This window comes from Odontomachus brunneus, unplaced genomic scaffold, assembly GCF_010583005.1.
Source record: "Odontomachus brunneus isolate Ranch 3 - 2012 unplaced genomic scaffold, Obru_v1 Obru_scaffold_028, whole genome shotgun sequence".
NCBI lineage: Eukaryota > Metazoa > Arthropoda > Insecta > Hymenoptera > Formicidae > Odontomachus > Odontomachus brunneus.
The window spans coordinates 2554037-2574772 of NW_022639478.1; the positions used below are offsets into that span (position 1 = coordinate 2554037).

General features: G+C 37.7%; 1 protein-coding gene across 1 annotated transcript in view; it reads right to left on the bottom strand.

The window, feature by feature from the left end:
• The window catches only part of LOC116842944 (growth factor receptor-bound protein 7-like), a 315479-nt gene that overhangs the window by 256965 nt on the left and 37778 nt on the right, over positions 1-20736 (bottom strand). The window contains exon 2 of the mRNA XM_032812837.1: positions 10760-10789. Within this exon, the coding sequence (XP_032668728.1) occupies positions 10760-10789 (30 nt within the window). The remainder of the gene's footprint in view (positions 1-10759; positions 10790-20736) is intronic.

The window sequence follows — 20736 nt, forward strand, 5'->3', positions numbered from 1 at the left end:
CCTTCACACATGCACTGAGAGAAATCATCTAATAAAAAATTAAAAAATAAGACATTTTCGATAAAATATCGGAAATAGAAACGTAAATTTTTATCCGAACCATCCGATGAGAAATATCGGTTTATAATTTTCGATCGGTTTATCTGATGAAATGCCATTATGTAAGGATATCCTGATCGAATATAAAAATCGCTCGGAATTTTATCGGAAACACTCGTTCGTTAATTTTTTATCGGATAATTTCTTTCAGTATAATTTTGTGTGTCTTGTGTGCGTCAAACACTCTGTATAAAAAAATAAGAAAATCAGAAAAAGTTTTACAAAATTCCTTTTTGTTCATGATATACTCTGCCATACATTGACACTTGTGTATAAGCATTCACAATTCTATAAACTAAAACAGTGCAAGATACGAAGGCTGCATGATGTCGATACTCAGCGTCCCCTTCTTAACCAATCATCTTAATACTGCCGATGTGAAGAGGCCGAAAACGCGAGCGAAGCACTGCTGTTTTCCCGCCTAACGACGCTTGGCGGCGATCGGACGAAAAAGTCCGCGTATTTTCTCGCGGCCGTGTCGCCAGCAATGCGTGACGAAGGCACACTATCGAAGAGGGTGTATCCGAGGCACGAGGACCGAGTCGGCGGTTCATTCACCAAAAATTGGCGCTTCTCCAGTCAGCTGACAGGCCTCTCTCGTCTCCTCGCGCAAAGCCGGGCCGCGCAAAGTCGTCTATTTTCGTACTCCTCGTAGTTCCTGTCGGTAGTTTCGTTACGAAATCGCGGCCATCTGCTGCCGCGCGTCGTTTTTCGACGTACGTGACAGTCATTAAAACAATTTCCCCGGACTGTCGGAAACGCTCGGCTCGCGATCACGTGGAAAACGCGCCGGTTCTCGTTTCAACGATTTAAATATCCCAAAGCACGGCTGCGGGTTCTCGTCATGTTTCTCTATTTTTCTCTCTTTTTTTTTGTTTTGGTTTACCCTCTACAGAGGCAAGAGAGAGAGTCAATCGCGAATGAACGCGGGAGAGCCGAAAACTTCCAGCGCGGTGCACACAGCCTGTGCAAATTGTGTAACGTCCTCGGCACGAGCAATACGTGTGTATCGCGTGTAAAAAGAGATAAATAAAATAAATCACGAGGAATCGAAGTGTACTTCGGACTCGATAAGGGGGAGGGGGCTGGAAAGCCTCCAGGGACATCAAAGGCTCCGAAATCCGGCGCGTCGAAATGTTTGCTTCAGCCAAGTAACGCAACGACGAGGCTACCTCCCTTGGCAACATCAGCACGTTATAGTCTGCGCGCGGGAAAGTGAACAACGACACATTACTGATCGATGTGGTGCAACAAATGCTACGCGATACATTTTGTATGACGAAGTGTCGGGCAAGTAGGTAAAGGGGAAGTCACACACACGGCACAATCGCCGCACAGTGATATGGACGCGCTTTACCGTCGCGAGAAAGCACGGCGGGCATTAATAAATCCACGTTAAAAGTGCGATTGGTAGATTCGCCACGTCGCGCTCGCGGATCTGCCAACCAGCCAGCCGGCCGGCCGGCCGGCAAAGTCAGACTAATCGATATTCGCGTTTTATAAATGTAAGAAAAAGTTCCGACGTGTTTAACCCTCTTCGGGACGGCCGGTATGGTTGCGCTAGCGACGTACGGACGAGAATAGTAAGCTCATCACAAAGTCCGATCGACAATTTTCGATGTCACGTGCTCCTCCCCCCTCTCTCTCTCTCTCTCGCGTACTGCATCAAAATTATCGCGGTTTCTTGAGCGCAGACGTTAGCAACACGGCCAAAATTATCCGAAATAAAATATCCTCGTCGTCCTCCTCCTTCTCCCCCCTTCTCTTACCGCTCTCGTTCAACGCGAGTCGTTGAACTCGCGCCGTAATGGATCGCTCGGACGCGCGATAATTCTTATCCGTGATATAAGGACGCGATTTACCGGCATCGCGGTATAAATCCTGTCCATTAAGAGCCAGCGACAGATACGTAAATACGGAGGACCGTTTCTCCGGGCGCGCGAGAGGAAATTGAGGAAGGGAGGATAGGTAAGGGCGGACGAGATTTAAGAGGGAGGAAACAGCGGAGGGTGTCGAAGATACGGAGCGGGCATGCGCATCGCCGCCCAGCAACCGGCAAATCAAATATTAACACCGGCTTTATACCGTTGCCACCGACACTTGCTGCCAGCCGATGGCACACGGCTCGATGTTAAACGGAATGGATTAAGCCGGTGCGCGCGCGTATGCGTTCGCCGGGGACACGACGCGTTGCTCCGAAATAACGCGTAACGGATAACAGACGTACGTCTGCAGACACTTCTAATTCCGACCCTTGCTCTGTTTCTTTTGCAAATGAATTATGAAGTTTCGCCGGCTGGTAACCGCCGGCTTCATGGGTCGAGAATAGCGCGGGCGCAAATCAAGCTGTAAGCTGTAAGCGCGGGGATAATAATGACAGATTCGTCGTTATTCAGAGAATAATACATTGCACGAAATAATTGGGCAATCGTGCCCTCGAAACGTATGCATCGCCCAGCAGATACTTGGAATTTCGCGAATATTTCTCTCTCGTTGTTTATCTTCGTTACGGAAAATGTACAGTTTTTGGAAAATGTGTAATATGTGTCGCCTAACAGACACGTGAAATTTGGAATATTTCTCTCTCATTTATCTTCTCTGGGAATTGTAAAATTTTTGGAAAATGTGAAATATAAAAGAGTCTTTCGGAAACGTACAATTTGTAAGCATAGAATTTTACAGAACTACTCAATGTGATCTGCTAATTCGTGCGGCAAAATAAAAAAAGATGTTATGACCAAATACTTCTCTCTCTTAATTATGTACAAAAGTAAAAATACTAAATAAAATTATGCCTGTGTGCATATAGAATGTCCCAGAACAATCTTTGAAGCTCTGGTAGAGGCATAGTACGAATTGAAATGAACATAAACTCCTATACCGTCTTGTGATATTCGCAATAATTATCGAGATATTAATTAAAGAAGAATGATCATGATATATTAAGTCAAACTGAACAAAAAAGTCCTCTACCATTTTTCTAAAAACTTTACAGATTTTTAACGGATGATCGCTCGCGATAATATATTAATGTTATCTAATTAATAACAAAAAATCTACAAAATTATTAGGAAAGGATTTTTTTATTTAGTTTGACTTAATGTACAACGGCAAATGTCGCCACTATAGCTCATCTACCATATCTCGTGTTATCATTCACAAATTCATTCATTTGATATTTGAGACATTGGCTCATTTCTACCTGATGAAGCGAACTGAAATGTTTGTGAAACGTAGGAATTAGACGAAGAATTCACGTGGCTCAAGCCCGGAAATCAAATCTATTAAAAATTTATCCATTCTTTAATTAATATCTCCATAATTATTGTGAATATCATAAAGTAGTATAGGACGTTTATGTTCATCTTAACCTGTACTATGCGTCCATGAGCGCTTCAAAGGTTGTTTTGGAACACCCTGTATATATATGTACACGCACATGATACTTTATGAGATATTTTATATCTTGTACTGTGAAACACTACCAGGATAAAATGTAAAATATCTCAAAAGTATCCTCTTTTCAATGATTTTAGTGCAGTACTTTTATACACAGAATAACTCGAGAAATCGATGTGTTAAAAAAATCATATGACCGTTTAAAAAATTCAAGCTGATCTTGGAAAGACCTCAGCGCGTCCATCGCAAGGTCAAGCCAATAGCACTGTCATAAGTCCTCCTTGAAACCCCCTGAAACTTTTATCTGAGACATTTTTTGTACGACATCAAGTTTAGGAGATATACAACTTTTTCCATTAAAATAGGACACTCTGTATACACTTAAAAAAGTAGTCTTGCAGACATAGCAAAAATTATCTAGATACGAGAAATTAGTTAAAAGAAATAAACGACTATAAAGTAAATGCCGCATATATTTTGTATTTAATCAGTATAAATGACAGAGACAGAATTTCTACCTAAACTATTTATGAAATTTAACGAAGAAGTCTTTTTGTTAGCCCCGTTCAAATTAAAGCTGGTTACTTCTTCTTATAAAAGTTGACTATGTTAGATAAAGAAGACTAGCGACGAGAAACAAACAAATATGTATAATTCTCATATCCACTTAGATTTGCTGACAAGTATTGCTGGAATACGCTGCTGCTATAAATTCTACGTACCACAGTCAATTTTCTAGCAGATGCAAATAACAACGATAAATTTTAACCGTGACATTTAAAGTTCTACCTAGGCCAGTAAAACTTTTTTTTAGTGTACGTGACTTGTGCCATTCTTTAAGTAGGATCTTGTCGCTATTCCATATGTATATTAAGTCCGTAGCTATATTTTCTCCATTTCCACTGAGGAGGGACAGCGACGATTGAAAAATTTGGTAGATTTTTGGGCACATTCAATACCCGATCTCTTATCTCGTATGTGGATTTAGTGAGTTTCGTAATCGATATCTGTGCTTTTATTAGCTTTCTTAACCCAGATTAGTGTACAACAAACATTGTATGGCTGATAATGAATTAATTACGAAAATTGAGCGAAAGTTCAGCCGTATGCAGAACTCTCGCAGGCAAATTCACATTTCGAAGTTGAGCACACGCGCGACGCGTCCGTCATACGCGAGCGACAAACGAGGATACATCGCACTTGTTGCGATCGCACGTACGTATAACGCGCTCGTGTTTCGGCCGCGAGACGAAATCCCGCCTCGCTCGTTCCGGCGCAAAACGAGAGAAACGATTTCGCACGGCGTCGCGTCAACCTCCGAGTGCTGGCGTCGCGTCAACTCGGTGGCGGCGGCGATTCGTCGTCGAGTCTCTGAAAAGTTCCGCGCCGACGAAAATCCGGCGGAAGAGGGTAATCGTCGCGGCCGCTTTCCGGGATAAGACGAAGCGCGCCGGCGAAAACGGACTGACAGGCCGTTGGAAAACTTCCGAAAACTAATGGCGGTTCGTGCCCCGCTCGTCCTCGCGGGGAATAGTTAAAAAGCTCGTCGTCGACAAGATACACCCCGTGTATCTTACCCAGGATTGCGTTATTTGCAATTGAGAAAAATACGAGCAATAATTAGGGGAGACCGGATTTAGGTGGCGCCAAAGGTACTCTCATATACTTTTTTTAGTACTTATATTAAAACACGAAACACACACGCACTCAGCAATGTTAATTAATACTTTATAATTGACCAGACTACACTTATATTTGTAACATGGCATATATGACGAAACAGAAATATGAAAATAATGATCAAAATCTGCCCCAAACAATATATTATGTTAAATGTAATATGAAAATATCTGAGTGTAATTTTTAATACATTCCTTGCTGCATCAATACAACAAAAAGTTTACGTTATTATATAATGTAAAGATAATGAATACAGTGTATTTGCTTCAAATAAATGTAATTAAGGCAATTGTAAATTTTCCATCATCGATTGTCTCACGTTATAATAATCATGAAAATCTACCTAAATTCTTTCTTCTATATTACGTTTCCTAATATGTAACATTTATAACGGTAAATGTTTCATTTGGATGGTATCATTTTCTACGAAGTTACAATGGAATAATAGTCATCTGTATTGCTTCATAAGGTTATATATGCAAAATTGTGCTATTCACCAGAGTTGAATTTTTGGCTCTTTATGTTAAACATTGAATTCTACAACGCAGTAGGAGCTAAGTTAGCAAAGTATATAGGTTTAATTCTAATTTAATAATACAATTTACTCCTACTTGGACTCTGATGATGTCCGAAATTTTCCTTTTCATTTTTTTAACGTCAAAATAGGTACTATAGGCTTCAAAATAGGTGCTGAATGGAAAAATAAGGCTGAAAGTAGAATAAAAATTTCGACTCAGGTTAAATAGAATCAAAAGAAGTTAATGTAGATTTCAAAGTATCAAAATAGATGTTGAATGGAATGGTAAGACTGAAGGTAGGATCAAGATTTCGACTCGAGGCAGTGTATACAAAATCACGAAATGGTATTTTTCGAACATAGATATTTTTCTATGACTTTCATTAAGTCGGAATAATATTACAGTTAAAGCTCTTTGTATCTCGCCGCGGCCATGTTGAATTCGTGACGTCAGAAGCGAGGAACGACATACTGACGAAAATTGCATGCTATTTCTAAATAAAAAAAAATATGAACGAAAAAGCACTTGAGACTGTTTGAGCATACTTATAAAATTGTTTAAAAGATATCCTTTTCCCCTGATAATTAATAAATAGTCGTATAATAAATGACGAAATGAAGCATACAGACAAAACAGATTCATTTCATTATTTCTCACCGTGTGTCACCATGGTGTCTCATTTTACCATTTATTATATGATTATTTATTGATTATCAAAGGAGAGAAATACAATGGGACAATTTTACAAGTGTGTTAAAGCAAATGCTCTTTTCATCCAGAAATGGCACACAACTTTGGTCAACATGTCATTCCTCGCTTCTAACGTTACAAATCCTACATAGTCAGCGAGATATAAGGAGCTTTAAAAAATAAAGTAAAACCGATTTAGTAGTAGCAAAGTAAATGTCCGAGTTCTTCGAAAGAAGTATAGAAAATAGCATTATTTTTTTGTACATACGCAGAACCAATCTTTATAAAACTTGGCATAAATATAAAATGCCCCTTAATATTTTAAAAACTGCAAGAATGAAAATGTGGAAAAATGACTGAATTCTGATAAAAAACCAGAAAATGCGTTCTAGGAACATCAAGCGGCAACGCCCATTTTTCATCCACTCACAAGTAAATTTAGGTCACTCGCAAATTTTATTGAAACTCAGTACACTCAGTAGAGTAGTAAAAAATAATAAAGTAGCAAAAAATAATAAACATGTATTTTTTTATATCGGCAATAATGCAATTTTAAGAGTGAAAACACCCTCTGAAAGATAATTTGGCATTTAATTTTAAGAGAATATCTTCGAAATCGTGAAAGGTAAAAAACATTTCAGATAAAAATTTAATGGTAATTTAATGGTATTAACGTTCTTGAAAATAGTATAATCAAATTTTGCAATAATTTGATATTTTGCAAGATTAATTGATGATAATGGAGGTATTTTGCAAAATATCAAATTATTGCAAAATTTGATTATACTATTTTTAAGAACGTTAATTACTATTAAACTTTTATTTGAAATATTTATTTTATCTCTCACGATTCCGAAGATATTCTCTCAAAACCAGATATACCGAATTACCTTTCAGAAGGTGATTTCACCTTTAAAATTACGCCGATATAAAAAAATGCCATTGCTGATAAAACCTGATATAAAAAAATGTTATTATTTTTTTTACTATTCTACAAGTGTACCAAGTTTTAATAAAATCAGCGCGAGTGACATAAAGATAGATTTACTTTTAGATAAGTTTACAATTATATTATTGGTAATAAAGTAACGTTGTTTATGTATAATCGCTGAAATCTCTACTAGTTTCCGTGACTGAGGCAAACGCCTAATTCATATGCTGCAAAACTTTTTGCCCTTTTATTGCTTAGTCTACTTTTCTTATCCTTAAATCAGTTTTCTCCTGTTCTTAATCAAATTACGAAAAAATTTCACTTGAATTAAAAATTAGTTATATTTGAATGTATTATACACAATTTCTATAAGCGACAATAACTGTTGTCAATTCTATACAGACTTTCAATATTTATCTTTAATTTATTCTGGTTATAAATCTCGTTGCAATTGTATCAAGATTTACGATCAAACTATTATTCGGATATAACCATTTAGTGATGCAACCAAAACAACGTTACTCTATTGCCAGCAATCACAGTGTGACTGACAAAGGAACATAGGCAACCCGAAAATTCAGAAAATTCTGAAACATTTGTGTGTGCAAATAGAGTAGTACATCCATAACATAAAACTATTTTTTGTTTTTGCTAAATTTCGATTTAAGGGGATGAAACCACCTTTCGAAAAAACATAACATTTTTATTTTTAGCAAATATTTCCTAAAATACAAGGGATATGAAAAAATAGTTTATATAAAAGTGATAGAATATTTTATACTCTTTGCAACGATGTATTGAAATTTTGCAAAAATGAAAAATTTTTGAACTCCTCTTTCCCCACTCATTGGTTTCGAAGGGTGGTTTCACCCCCTTCAATCGAAATTTAGCAGAAACAAAAAAGTTTTATATTATGGATGTACTACTCGCATACAATATTTCAGAATTTTCTGAATTTTCGGGTTGCCTATGTTCTCTTGTGAGTGAGTCAAAAAATAGGCGCTGCCGCCTCAGAATACATTTTCTGGCTTTTAATCCAGCCATTTCTCCACTTTTATTGTTGCAGTTCTAAGATTTTACTTAATATTGAACAGTTAAAAAATAAAATAAAACCGATTTAGCAGTAGCAAAAGTACACTTTTTTTAAATTCTAGGGTTAAGACAATACTAAGTTCTAAGATTCAATGTTAAAGCTTTGATGAAAAATTGATTTTGTGTACAAAAAAAATAATGCCTATTTTCCATATTCCTTTATATTAATATTCTCCATCGTGAGTGAATAAAGTTAGACGAATTTAGTAGCTAGAATAAAGTTCTTACAAATGAATGATATACTGTTTGCGATAATAGAAGCAATTTTCATTCATAAAATGATTTAAATGGAGCATATAGGCGGACGAGAAAAACTTGGCCTATAATTAAAGGCTGGTAGAAAGGTTGTGAAGACTTTTCACAGAGAACCCAGAACTACCAATCATGATACATATTTTATATGTGGCCTTCTTATCTCGCACTATATCAGGCAACTAAACTCGATACCAGGGCAAGATGACCTCATTGCTGCATGTTTTTATTTATTATTGATTATTACAAAACAAAATATACAGTTAATAGGATTGTGGCGGATATTAACACATAGAAGGAGATTATTTCTATCATGTTTGTACAGTCAGTCGTAACAATTAGTTGGCTGAGAAGTTATAACTTCGAAATTCTGAAATATGGGGCATCGCCCGAGTCGAAATTATGATACACTTGATGCACTTAAGGATAGTTTACGCCTATTTAGACGATAATTATAGCTAGGTAAAACCTACTTTGACGATATTGATACTCATTAATTTCTCTTTGGAACCTTTAACTCTACCTTGTCAAAATGCTTTTGATGCTAGTTTTATGCTCTTAAAAATAGTTTGAGCCTACTTAGATAATCTACAACTTAAGTGAAACTTATTTTGACTATATTGACATTCGTTTCCGAGTCGAAATTTTGACTCTATGTTGAACCTTGAATTCTAATCAATCAATCAATACTGAAAAAATCTAAAAATTAACCAATATTTATTAGGTAGATATTATTAATATATTTACTTATATCAAGATTTTCTTTATTTAAACCGAATATTCATTCGTTTGAAGTAAACAATACTCTATTTAAATAAAGAGAATTTTAATTTAAGTAAATATGTTAATGCTATCCACCTAATAAATATTTGTTAATTTTTAAATATTTTTTCCTCAGTGTATCAAAAGCGTTCAGACAACTTGTCTATCGCATTAAGTTTCTCCCTCTTGTTCGCTCTCCCGTCGAACTCTCGTCGCCAATGATTGTATCTCGTCTGGCGTTTATTTATGATATTAACGTCGATATTTTTCGACAGCGGTGAGTTTTATGTGGAATCAAAAACGGCGTATGCAAATTCGGCGGCGATCGATTCAACGGCGACGCTATGTCACGCTTTTATATGCGCGCGCGTCTCGAGCGACGACGCGATCTCGAAGTCGTAAATTCTTCAAGACGACCGGTTTTGGAAGCGAATGCGTCTCGGTTCCAATGTCTCTTTCACCTCGAAGCGCTCCGCTGTATCTCGCCACGTACTAATTTCGCTTTTATCATTCGCGCGGGTCATTAAGCCGCGCGCATTTCGCCCGTCCTCATCGGCGAAGGACACATCGTTAAGTGACACCACCTGCGCGTGAGCGTACGCGCGTAATGCCGCGTTCTCATAAAGTGCAAAGCACGAACGTGAATCACACACTTCGTCGTGCTTGCTCAAGTTTCGCATGACGAAAAGCGCGTACAGTTTACATGGAAGAAACTTCAGTTTACACAGAAAAATGTGAACAATTCACGAGGTAGCGTGAATTCAATCGAGCCGTGATAATGCATGAGCTAGTTTCTGAGAGTTGTATGTCCGTTTTTAGAGCATCAAGTGATTAATTTGATGAAAGAGTTTTATTCATCAGGTAAGTATTTTCAGGGTGTGCTCAAGGAGCGTGTATTTTCAGTACAAGCATCAAGAAACTATTCATAAACTCGCTCTACTTATCGAACAAAAGGAGGTTTTATATATTTATTTCTTCTAAGATTTTATATATTTACTATCTATATTTAAGCAGTAAATATTAATTTTTGATAACTAATTTCATGATACTACCTTATCATGTTTCACTCAGCATGATGCTACTCAAAGCATAAAAACGGTTTTTATGTAACGGTCGATTGTAAGCCGGAAAACTGCTATTTTTAGCAGTATCTTGGATAGATAAAAAAATAGCTAGCAAATGTCAACGATAAAACCTCGAAATCTTTGTTCAAAGACTTTCTGGAGCTATAGAATAGTCTAATTACCACGAATTATCATGAAAAAGAAAAGGAAAAAACGCGAGAAACAAGATTGTCGTGAAATTGTCGAGATTGTCGTGATTTTTGCGTACTCACCGGTGGTCGTTTCGGCGGTGTGGCGGTGGTCTGAAACAGAAAGAGAAAACGTTTCCCATGAGCTTGGTCCGTCCAGAATCTATCCTAGGGACGCGCGACGATGACGACGAGAGATGAAAAATGTCGGGCGTAATTGAAAGAAATTAGGTTCGAAAATAAAATTCCCTCTGGAGTGGCGCGGCGCGGCGCAAAATTCCAACGAGAAAACTCAGCTTCGGCCGAAGCGCGGGGGAGGAGCGGCGCGGCGCGGCGTGCCGGGCTAAAATCCACCGCACACATATTATGTGAAAGTACAGTAATTTAACAGCGTACGGAGAATTCCTGGAAACAATTTCCGAGGCGAAGCCGGTAGCCGCTCATAAAATACAGCGAGAAAATACCACGAATTAGCGGGGGAATTTACAACAAAGCGCGGAAATTATTGGAAAGCGTCGTGGCGCGCCTGTCTTTCTCGCACCTTTCGTCTCGTACTTTCTCTGGCTTGACCGCGAAAACGGTGCCCGCCGCCGACGCCATGCGTATCCGATCTCTCGTGCGGGCCGCAAACAATGCACGCACCACGATTACGAAGTACTCGAATAGTTGCGTCGTGCACGAATACTTGGAGAGAGACTCCTGCATTCGAAATATTCCAACACTTTGGTGTATTTCGCACGCAACGAGAGATCCCGTCTGATTTCGAGAAATGCGTTAGTAAATTAGCGACTGCCTCAATTTGCGGCTGCGTAATAATTAAAGATCCTGAGATTATACCTCGCGTTCTTGCTCTCAGAAAAACCTCAACGCATTTACGCAATTGTGAAACTTACATTATCCTCTTGATAGCGATATGACGATATATATAACAGTTATGTACTTTTCTATAGTTATTTAATAACCTAAAAATTATCATGTATAAAAAGAGCCTATATACGGGAATTATAGTAGGATAAAAAATAAAAAATCTAAAAAAATCGTTCAATATAATACTATACATTATACCGACATTTCGAACAATGTTTCCTATTCGGAAACTTTTCACTAATTTTCAATTGCAAATACGAATCAAAGTGTCTGAACATAATGAAATAATTGCACTTAACATTTTCAATTCTAATTATCTTTGAAACAATTCTTTTACTTAAATTAAAAAAAACTTTCGAGAGCATGTACTTAGTAACCTTCTCTTATTTTTTTAGAAGACGATATAGCAATGTTGAGTGTTACTTAAATAATTAAGGTATATTTTGCGTTTTACTCTTAAACCATATAAAATATTTAGTTAATTAAACACGATATTAGCGAATGATCGCATGGGAGACCGGAGCTATATGGCTCTAGGGGTATGTTATTTATATGTTTTTTTAGTATTTATCATGAAAAAAACAGTGAGTACAAAATCACAAAATAATCCTTTTAAAACATAAATATTTTTCCCTGGGTTTAATTAAAATCGGAATAATATTACAATTAATAAATAAAAAAACTGATTTGGTAGTAGCAAAATAAAAATCTGAAAAAATCGTTTAATATATAATACGTTCAAATAAATAAATAATAAATCGTTTAATGTATAATAATACTATATATTATACTTGCACATTTCGGACAATGTTTCCTATTCGGAAACTTTTCACTAATTTTCTGCATTTGAAATTTAAAATAAATGCAGAAAATACAAATTTTCTGCACTTGAAAAAACTGATTTGGTAATAGCAAAGTAAATGATGGCAAGACGATCACGCTACTGCATATTCGCATTTTAGTTATTACAAAATCAAAATATACGGAGTTAACAGAGTAGTGGTGAGCATTAACACATAGAAGAAGACATGTTTATACAGTCAGTCACAACACTTAATCACTTGAGAATTTGTAATTCAAAATTCTAAAATATAGGACATCTAGCCCCGGCCTCCCCTAGAAGCGCGGATCGCACTAATCAGCGCTCCCTGCGCGCCACTCACCTCTAGCTCGACATTCGACGCTCGCCTAACGCAATGTTATTCTACTCGGACGTCGAGCGGTGATAAATTAGGGGAGAGTGGCGCACGGGAAGCGCTGATTAGCGCGGTCCAGATATCGTCTCTATGGCACTCCACTTACAGTATCATTCGCGATCATTCATCAATATCTTTTAATTAATAATTGAACAATTTTACGTGATTATTCGCAAAATGGGATAGAGGAATTTTTTTGTTCAATTTGACTTAATCGTACACGAAATGTTACGTTATCATCAGATATTCTGTATATTTTGTTGACATATTTCGGACAATGTTTTTTCTTCGGAAACGTTTTATTAATTTTCAATTGTAAAGGAATCGACCAAAACATAATGAAATAATTGCATATAACATTTTTAATTCTAAAGGTTTTAACTTTAACGCAATTTTGTAATTAACTTTCTTTAAAACAAATTGTTTCGCGCTTGGCGCCTTCTCTGATCTTTTTTTAAAAGATTTTGTAACGACGTTAAGTTATTTTGATAGTTGAGTTTATCTATTTACTGTGCACTATATATAAACATATAAAAATTATGGTTCTTCCTTTATTGTTTTTATACATTATAGTTCTTAAATATTACACAACTGCAAAAGAATAAAAAAAATAATTAGATGACCTTAACTATCCAAGTAACTCAACATTGTTGCAAAACTCATCTTCTACAAAGATTTAAAAAGAGAAAGTGCCAAGTACATGCTCTCAAACGCTTTTTTCTAAACAAGTTAAATAAAAAAAAATATATAAAAAATGTTATAAAAATATCTATACAATAGGTTCTCCTCCTATTTAAATTAATCCTTCTTCTATTTATTTTTTATTATCAACAGAGTCTTAGTCCATCTAATTTTCATAATATATCGTTCCTTCACTAAAAATGTAATCGCAATAACCTTCAACGCGATGACGTTTCGCAGAGAGACACGAGCGGTCGCGTCCTCATCGATATCCACGAGATTTTCTCGGGTGAATTTTTCGCGCGCTGTCGAGCGTGACGCGTCGCTACGGTGGCTCGCTTAAATCGCGAATTTCTCGTCGTACCGGCGAGATGTCGAAGAGGACGAGACGAGGATCGCTTGACAGATGTCACCCACGTGCCTGCCTCCGGAATTAATGTAACTGCGTTACTACGCAAGCCTCCGTTGGTAATTCACTGGCCGCGTGTCTGCCTGCGCGCGCACTCGACGCCGCGAGAGAGATCTTTTTATATTCCGAATAGCGTCGCGTCGCCGTGGAAAATCAGCCGGGTGCCGTCTGGCTTGAATTAGCAAAACGGAGCAACGGCGACGGTCTCGGCGACGGTCGTTTCGTAATCTCTCGCGTGAGAAACGAGTGCAGTAAAAACGCGGACCGTCGCGGATATATATACGGCTGCTCGTCCGTGCGATTCTAACGACAGGAAGAACGGAAAAACTCCCTTTGCGCCGATCGTAAAAGGCGTCAAAGAGCCAGACCGGCGTTTAAAATTTTGCGAACGGTAAGGAACCGACCCCGACGACGGCGACTCTCGCTGAATGCACCCCTTCCTCTTCCCCCAACCCCAACCCTCATCTTCCCCCCCGCCCCGCTCGTCGAAAGTGGGATCCAGCACAAAGTGTCGTGTTTCCCTTTCGTTTTTCCGCCGGACGAGACTTTAAACGTCGGCTTTTTGCGCTTTCAATAGGAGATAGCGGGAACCGTGTATTTGTGTTCCCGAGACGTTTTACGTTACACGTTACGCTACACGTTTACTCCCGAGATCTTTGCTCGAAACACCGTGCACTTCTGATGTCTTCACAGTGTCAAAACGGATCTATGCGTCAAATATATCCAAGCGATTTCAACTGTAAAGTTTCCTAGTAGCCTGCGCACTCGGATGACTATAAATTCTTTAGTGGAAAAAAAGTTTGTGATGAGGAGACTTACAGAAGACCGGTAGAACCAGTTAATTCCTGCTCATCTGTCGAACTACTCAAGTCGGTAGTGGACATGAAGGACCCATAAGTCCGGTTCTCGTTGATGAAAAGTCGAATTTGATGAAAAACTGTTTGTAAGTATTCATTTTTTTTTTAGAAAAATTAATATATTTTGAAAATTTTAGTAACTAAAGCTCATAAGATTCTTTTTGCATAAATTTCTAATGGAGGATTACTTTTAAGTTCATGTGTCAAATATAACATGTTTTTTCCTTATATTTACAATACTTTATAAATGTTTATATTTTACAATATATTTCATAAAGACACAAAAAAATATGCAAATTATTTTTCCAATTTTAATGTGACTTTACTTCTCTTATATCCTGTTTTTATGCACTCTAATAATTACCTTTTTTTTTTAATTGACAATTATTCCATCATATTTTTCTACAACTATAGGTTTTATACCAAAGAATTTGCGAATTATTTTGTCCAGAAGTTAAATTTCGAAAAACTAAATTTTTTAGATATGCCATGCTAACAGGCGATTTTTTCTAAAGAAAAAATAAGAAACAAATATTCAAAACTATTATATAATTCAATGGTTTAAGCATTTAGTTAACATTTCAATAAACTTCCATGAATTTGTTCAGAATTTTCTCAGCACATCAATGTAATTTAAGAAGAGACGAACGTAACAGATTCATGACGTCAATAGTAGAGAAACACACGCCAAAATGTTTACGTGCCATTTTCAAATAAAAAGATATGTGTATGAAAGAACACTTCAACTTCGTTTTACATATTTGTCAGATGCTCCGAAAACTATCTGTTTCCCTTGAAAGTCAATAAATACGCTGACAGAAAAAATGGTTGATCTAACAAAGTTATAGTTATTTTTGGCTCCAACCATATTTTTTGTAGCAAAATGGTAGTAGTAACACTTTACAAGTATTTTTTATTTTACAAGTATTTACATACAGCACTTCACAAGTATGCTCAAGCGCTTTGAAGTGTTCTTTCATACAAGTATCTTTTTATTTTAAGATAGCACGCAAGAATTTTTGGCATGCGCTTTCTCGCTTTTGATATTATCAAGCCAGGATTTGGCAGCAATAAAAGACTAGAAGTCTTAACCTCCTTTGATTCATGTATCGGCCTCTCAGACAGAAAATCGATGCTTTTTCGAAACCATAAACGTAATCGCGAGCACTTTAACTAGAAACTAAAATATATGTCTAAAACGTAACGGAAAACAGAACAGAAAACAACTTTTTAACAATTAAATTTTATTAATTAAATTAAATTTTAAAAATTTAAAATTAATTTTTAATTTTATTTAATTTTATTAATTAAAAATCTATTTCACAGACCGAACACGAACATTTGTGTTCTTTATTAGAAAATCACGTGAATCAAGGAAAATTTAATTGTTATAAATGTCGGAAATACGAACACCGAAATAATATATTTCAACAACTTCTTGAGCTTTTCAATATTTTCGTACATCCGTTAAATTAACTCGGCGAAGACTATTGCAAATGCGCTACGTTTTTATTTTTCTTTCCTTTTTTATTTAACATATACGCTGCCTGTATAAATTTTTCTGATGGAACGGAGTGACTTCATGCGCGCATAACATTTATCTTACTTGAAGAGAACTCGCGGCGCTCGTATAAACTCGGACGCGTCGCGGGATCAGCCGTGGGCGAATCAATGATGCATTTATATTTATTTATGCGATTTTCCATTTTCCATGTGACACGTATGTCCGAAACCGTGACATTCGGTCGCGAGGTCGTTGCATATGCACGCTGCCTCGCGGGATATTAAATGTAGCCGGAGCGCGAGAGAGGTAGAAGAAGGGGAGGAAGAGAGAGAGAGGGAGCTGGATTGTTTATTTATTCAAGCCGCGCGCGCAACATACACCGGTGCATCCGCTCGCGCCTCCGTAATACTAGCCGCCTATTAAGACAGATGGCACGGAGATTATTTACGAGGGTACGCACCTGAGCTCGCGCAATTTTCCATTTCGGTCGTCGCCGATCGGTCGTGGAGGCACATCGATGCGAAATGCATCGAAATTATATTACTTAAACATTCGATACATCGAGAAAAAGAGAGAGAGAAAGAGAGAGAGAGAGAGAGAGAGGAGGGGAGAGAGAAGAGAAAAGCGAATTATCGAATCTCGTAAATGGAAGAGCCACCCCAAAATTCCAACGCGACGCAAACGTGCGATTTATCGGCGATAACGCAAAATCCGCGTGCCACAGGTGATACGGAAAAATCTTTATCGCGATAAAACGTGAACGCACACATGAAGCGTAAATAATATAGAATAAAACTCACTTTCCCGCAAAGCATCGATATCGGATTACGATTTCGCCCCTTCCCTCCCCCTCCATTCTATTCAATTCGACAGAGACTTGGATAGACTTTCATGACTGTCAGAACGTGAGACGTGAAAATCGATAATGATGGAAAAACTCTCTTTATATACAATTTATGTTTTTTTAATTATATTTATGAATATAAATATATTGTGCTGAGGTAATCGTTAAATCTACATTATTATACGATAACGTAAATTTTTAGTTATACTGATGCAGCAATAGATTTACTAAATTACACTCAGATTATCAGATTCTACTTTGCATGACGTATTTTGCACGAGCAAGTTCTAATAATTTTCTTCTTTCTACTTTGTCATTACATGTAATAAATATGGATTCTATAAAAACTACTCATAAACGATGCAACCATTACACTAAGAACAAAATATCTCGCATTTATAATTATAATCACATAGAGTAACACATAAAGTATCACAGAGAGTAACAATTACTACAAATTATAGTTCAGAAAATTATTTCTTATCATTAAATCCTATTACAATGCTAGTGATAATAATCTCATATGTTAGCAGTTGTAATCATGTCAAAACTATCAAAAGAATGACAGAGGCCAAAAGAAGCTATAATTTTTGTTAGATCGATCATTTCTTTTAAGCTCGATGTAACCGCGACTGATAAAGTTGTTGCCAAATTTACATACACCTGTCAGTCCCGGGAGGAGAACGAGAGATGGAAAGGTAACAGCCGATAGATAAGGATAATTTTTCCATCCTCTATCATCGCCGCGGATCTTCTCAGCGGCCGCATATAGGAATTTATTAGCTCGTTGCTAAATCGTGAGTTATCGCGTGTCCGTTATCTCTGTCGACGACGACGACGACGACGACGACATCGATACCAGTCGGGAATTGGGACAACGACCTCGCGCTCAACTCGAAACAAAGAGCGAGCGTGACTACGGCGCTGATGCCGCGGCTTGCAGCGCTCTTTACGCATGGCGCAAGGTTCCCGGCCGCGAACGTGACGTGTATGCACTCTCTACTTCGTCGTGTTCTTTAAACGGCGAAACACGTCGAAACCGAGGGAACGCGGGGCGCAGGGGCGAGGGGAGGAGGAACAAGAGAGAGATAAAGAGAGGGCGAAGAAGGTGTATATTCCCGGCAATTCCCGCTAATACAGACTGCTTCTAAGTGGTAACATCGTCGCAACGTCAGAACGTCCGCGTTTAGCGTAATGTCAGTTAGTCGGTATCATTTAGGTAAAACAGTGTAATTACACGTAGAATCCACCGTATTTTGCGCGTGGCTGTAATTTCGTCGTAATTTATGCGGCACCGTAATTTCAGCGAGAGCCGTTGCCGTTACCGCCGCCGCCGCCGCCACCACCTCCGCGCGAATATGCACCGAATGCACGACGAATGAGTTATTACGCGCGCGCATCGACGGCGCATCTGTGACACCTATATGACGTAACGGGCCGGCGGAAATGAAAAAGAAAGGTGAGGGGGAGAGAGAGAGAAAGAGAGAAAAAGGAGAAGAGATACAACTGTACCGAAATGCCCGTCACCCCTGCTGCCTCGGCAGGCAATCATCGAATTAATTCCGCAAGTTGCCCAAATTTAATAGTCGAGGGTTAAAACGACGACAACGACGACAACGACGACGACGTCGAGTGAGCGATGAGATCTCACAGGCGAATGAGGAAGAAAAGGAGAGGAAGGTGGAGGAAAAAAAAGGAACCGTTGCATCGCGGACACATTGGCTTTTGGCGCGGCACGAAAGGACGCGATTAACGGTTCTCTCCGGTGCGCGCATTGTGTCGCCCTCGATGCAGCGGGATCCTTGCAGTCCGCGGGGGGGCGAGAGGACGGAACGGCGGAGAGGAAGGAGCGGAAGGCATTAAATTTTCAGCGCGGTCGTACCCGCGGCCAGGAAATATGCTTTAAATGGCGATAACTATAAATAAGAGGACGCGCATTAATTCTATACAACGCTATAGTCCAGCCGTGCTTCGCGGCCGCTGGCGCGAGCCTCCTTTTTCGTCGTATAAGTCGCCCCAATTTCCGATTTCCAACCCAGTTCACCTCGGGTAGATTAAATGGAAGCAAAGTCGCGTCCCACTATACACAGACGACAACGGCGACGGCGAGATGCGTGAGGCATCGCGATTTTTTTCTTCACCAAGAAGGTATAAGAGAAGAGAAAGGAACAGTGGTCGAAGACTATTCGGAATACAATTGATTTGTATCTTTGCAAAACAGAGAACTATGTGAGAATTTTTGAAGGATTCATAACACAAAGTAATCAGAGGATCATTCCAAGTAGGAAGAACTCTTGCCAGCCAGTGACTGACCAGAAACTTTGGTTACTAACCAGATAGCACAAATTGAAAGATGTTTCAAAGACATTCATAAGATATTAAAAAAAAAATAGGACATCTTTTGGATATCTCTAAGACATCGTTTAATAGATTACTGCTTGCGTAGTTAGTTTCAGGCAGCGCTTCTTTCGCCAGTAATTAGACGGTAAAACTAGCCGGTTTCTAATAAATTAGTTTCTAACTGAACTTCTTTTGTATAAAATTCTCCCATACAACACGTGTGTCTAAAAGACGTCTTAAAGATATCTTATTTTAGACGTCTTCAAGACATCAAAAGACGTCTAAAAGACTTCATAAGAAGACATCTTATATAAATTTGCCTATTATAAGACATTTTTAAGACATTGTGCAATTGTTTACATTACTGATTATGACGTTTATGTACACGTTGTTATAGCAAACATCATAACGACTTCTTAGTCTTTATGAGCATCGTATACGGGAAATATGCGAATACGAGAAAAAATCTTATAGAATTAATTAATTAATATATATATATATAAATTAATTTGTGAATTTGTATGATTTGTTAGTTTCCAGTTGAATTATATATAATGTACCGGACGAAAATCTTTTTTTCTATATATGTAGTCTTTATATCTTAGAATTACGATAGACTTTGGATTTATTCGTCCGTCTGCTTCATTTGTCCAGGATTAGGACTAGGAATCGATAATAGTTAGCGAGTAATGATGGTATCCGGCATAAACTTTAAAGTTTAAAACACACAATACCGAATACCACCATTTTTCTCTAGCTATCTCATCCCTAATCCTAACTTCAAGCAGATGCCGCAGACGGATGAGCAAATCAACAATCTAATAATAAATTTCGATTGACTGTTACTAATAAACGATACTAAATAAAGTCCTTTCCTTTTCTTTTTAATGTCTAATGCCTACTTCTAGAAATCATCAATTGAATACATATATATATAAAACCACTTTATAGCATGTGGAAATAGCACTAAGCTATAAAGAATTGAGCTACTTCCAAGAATGTATTTTTACTGTTTTGAATATGTAGTTGTTTATTTACAACAAGAGAGACAGGCTCTAGATTATCCCAGCAGTATGTTGCTCGTGTGCTTTTTTTAGTATTTATTTTAAGAGCAATAGTGGATATATATAAAAATCGCGAAATGACCCTTTCCCAGAACATAGATAGTTTCATTAAAAACGGGATAATATTACAATTAAAAAATAGAAAAAACTGAGAGGAATTTCGATAACTTTGGCAATGTAGAGAAAATAAGAATGATTTTTAAAAGTATTTTAAATATAGAAAACAATAGTGAGAGAGAGAGAGAGAGAGAGAGAGAGAGAGAGAGAGAGAGAGAGAGAGAGAGAGAGAGAGAGAGAGA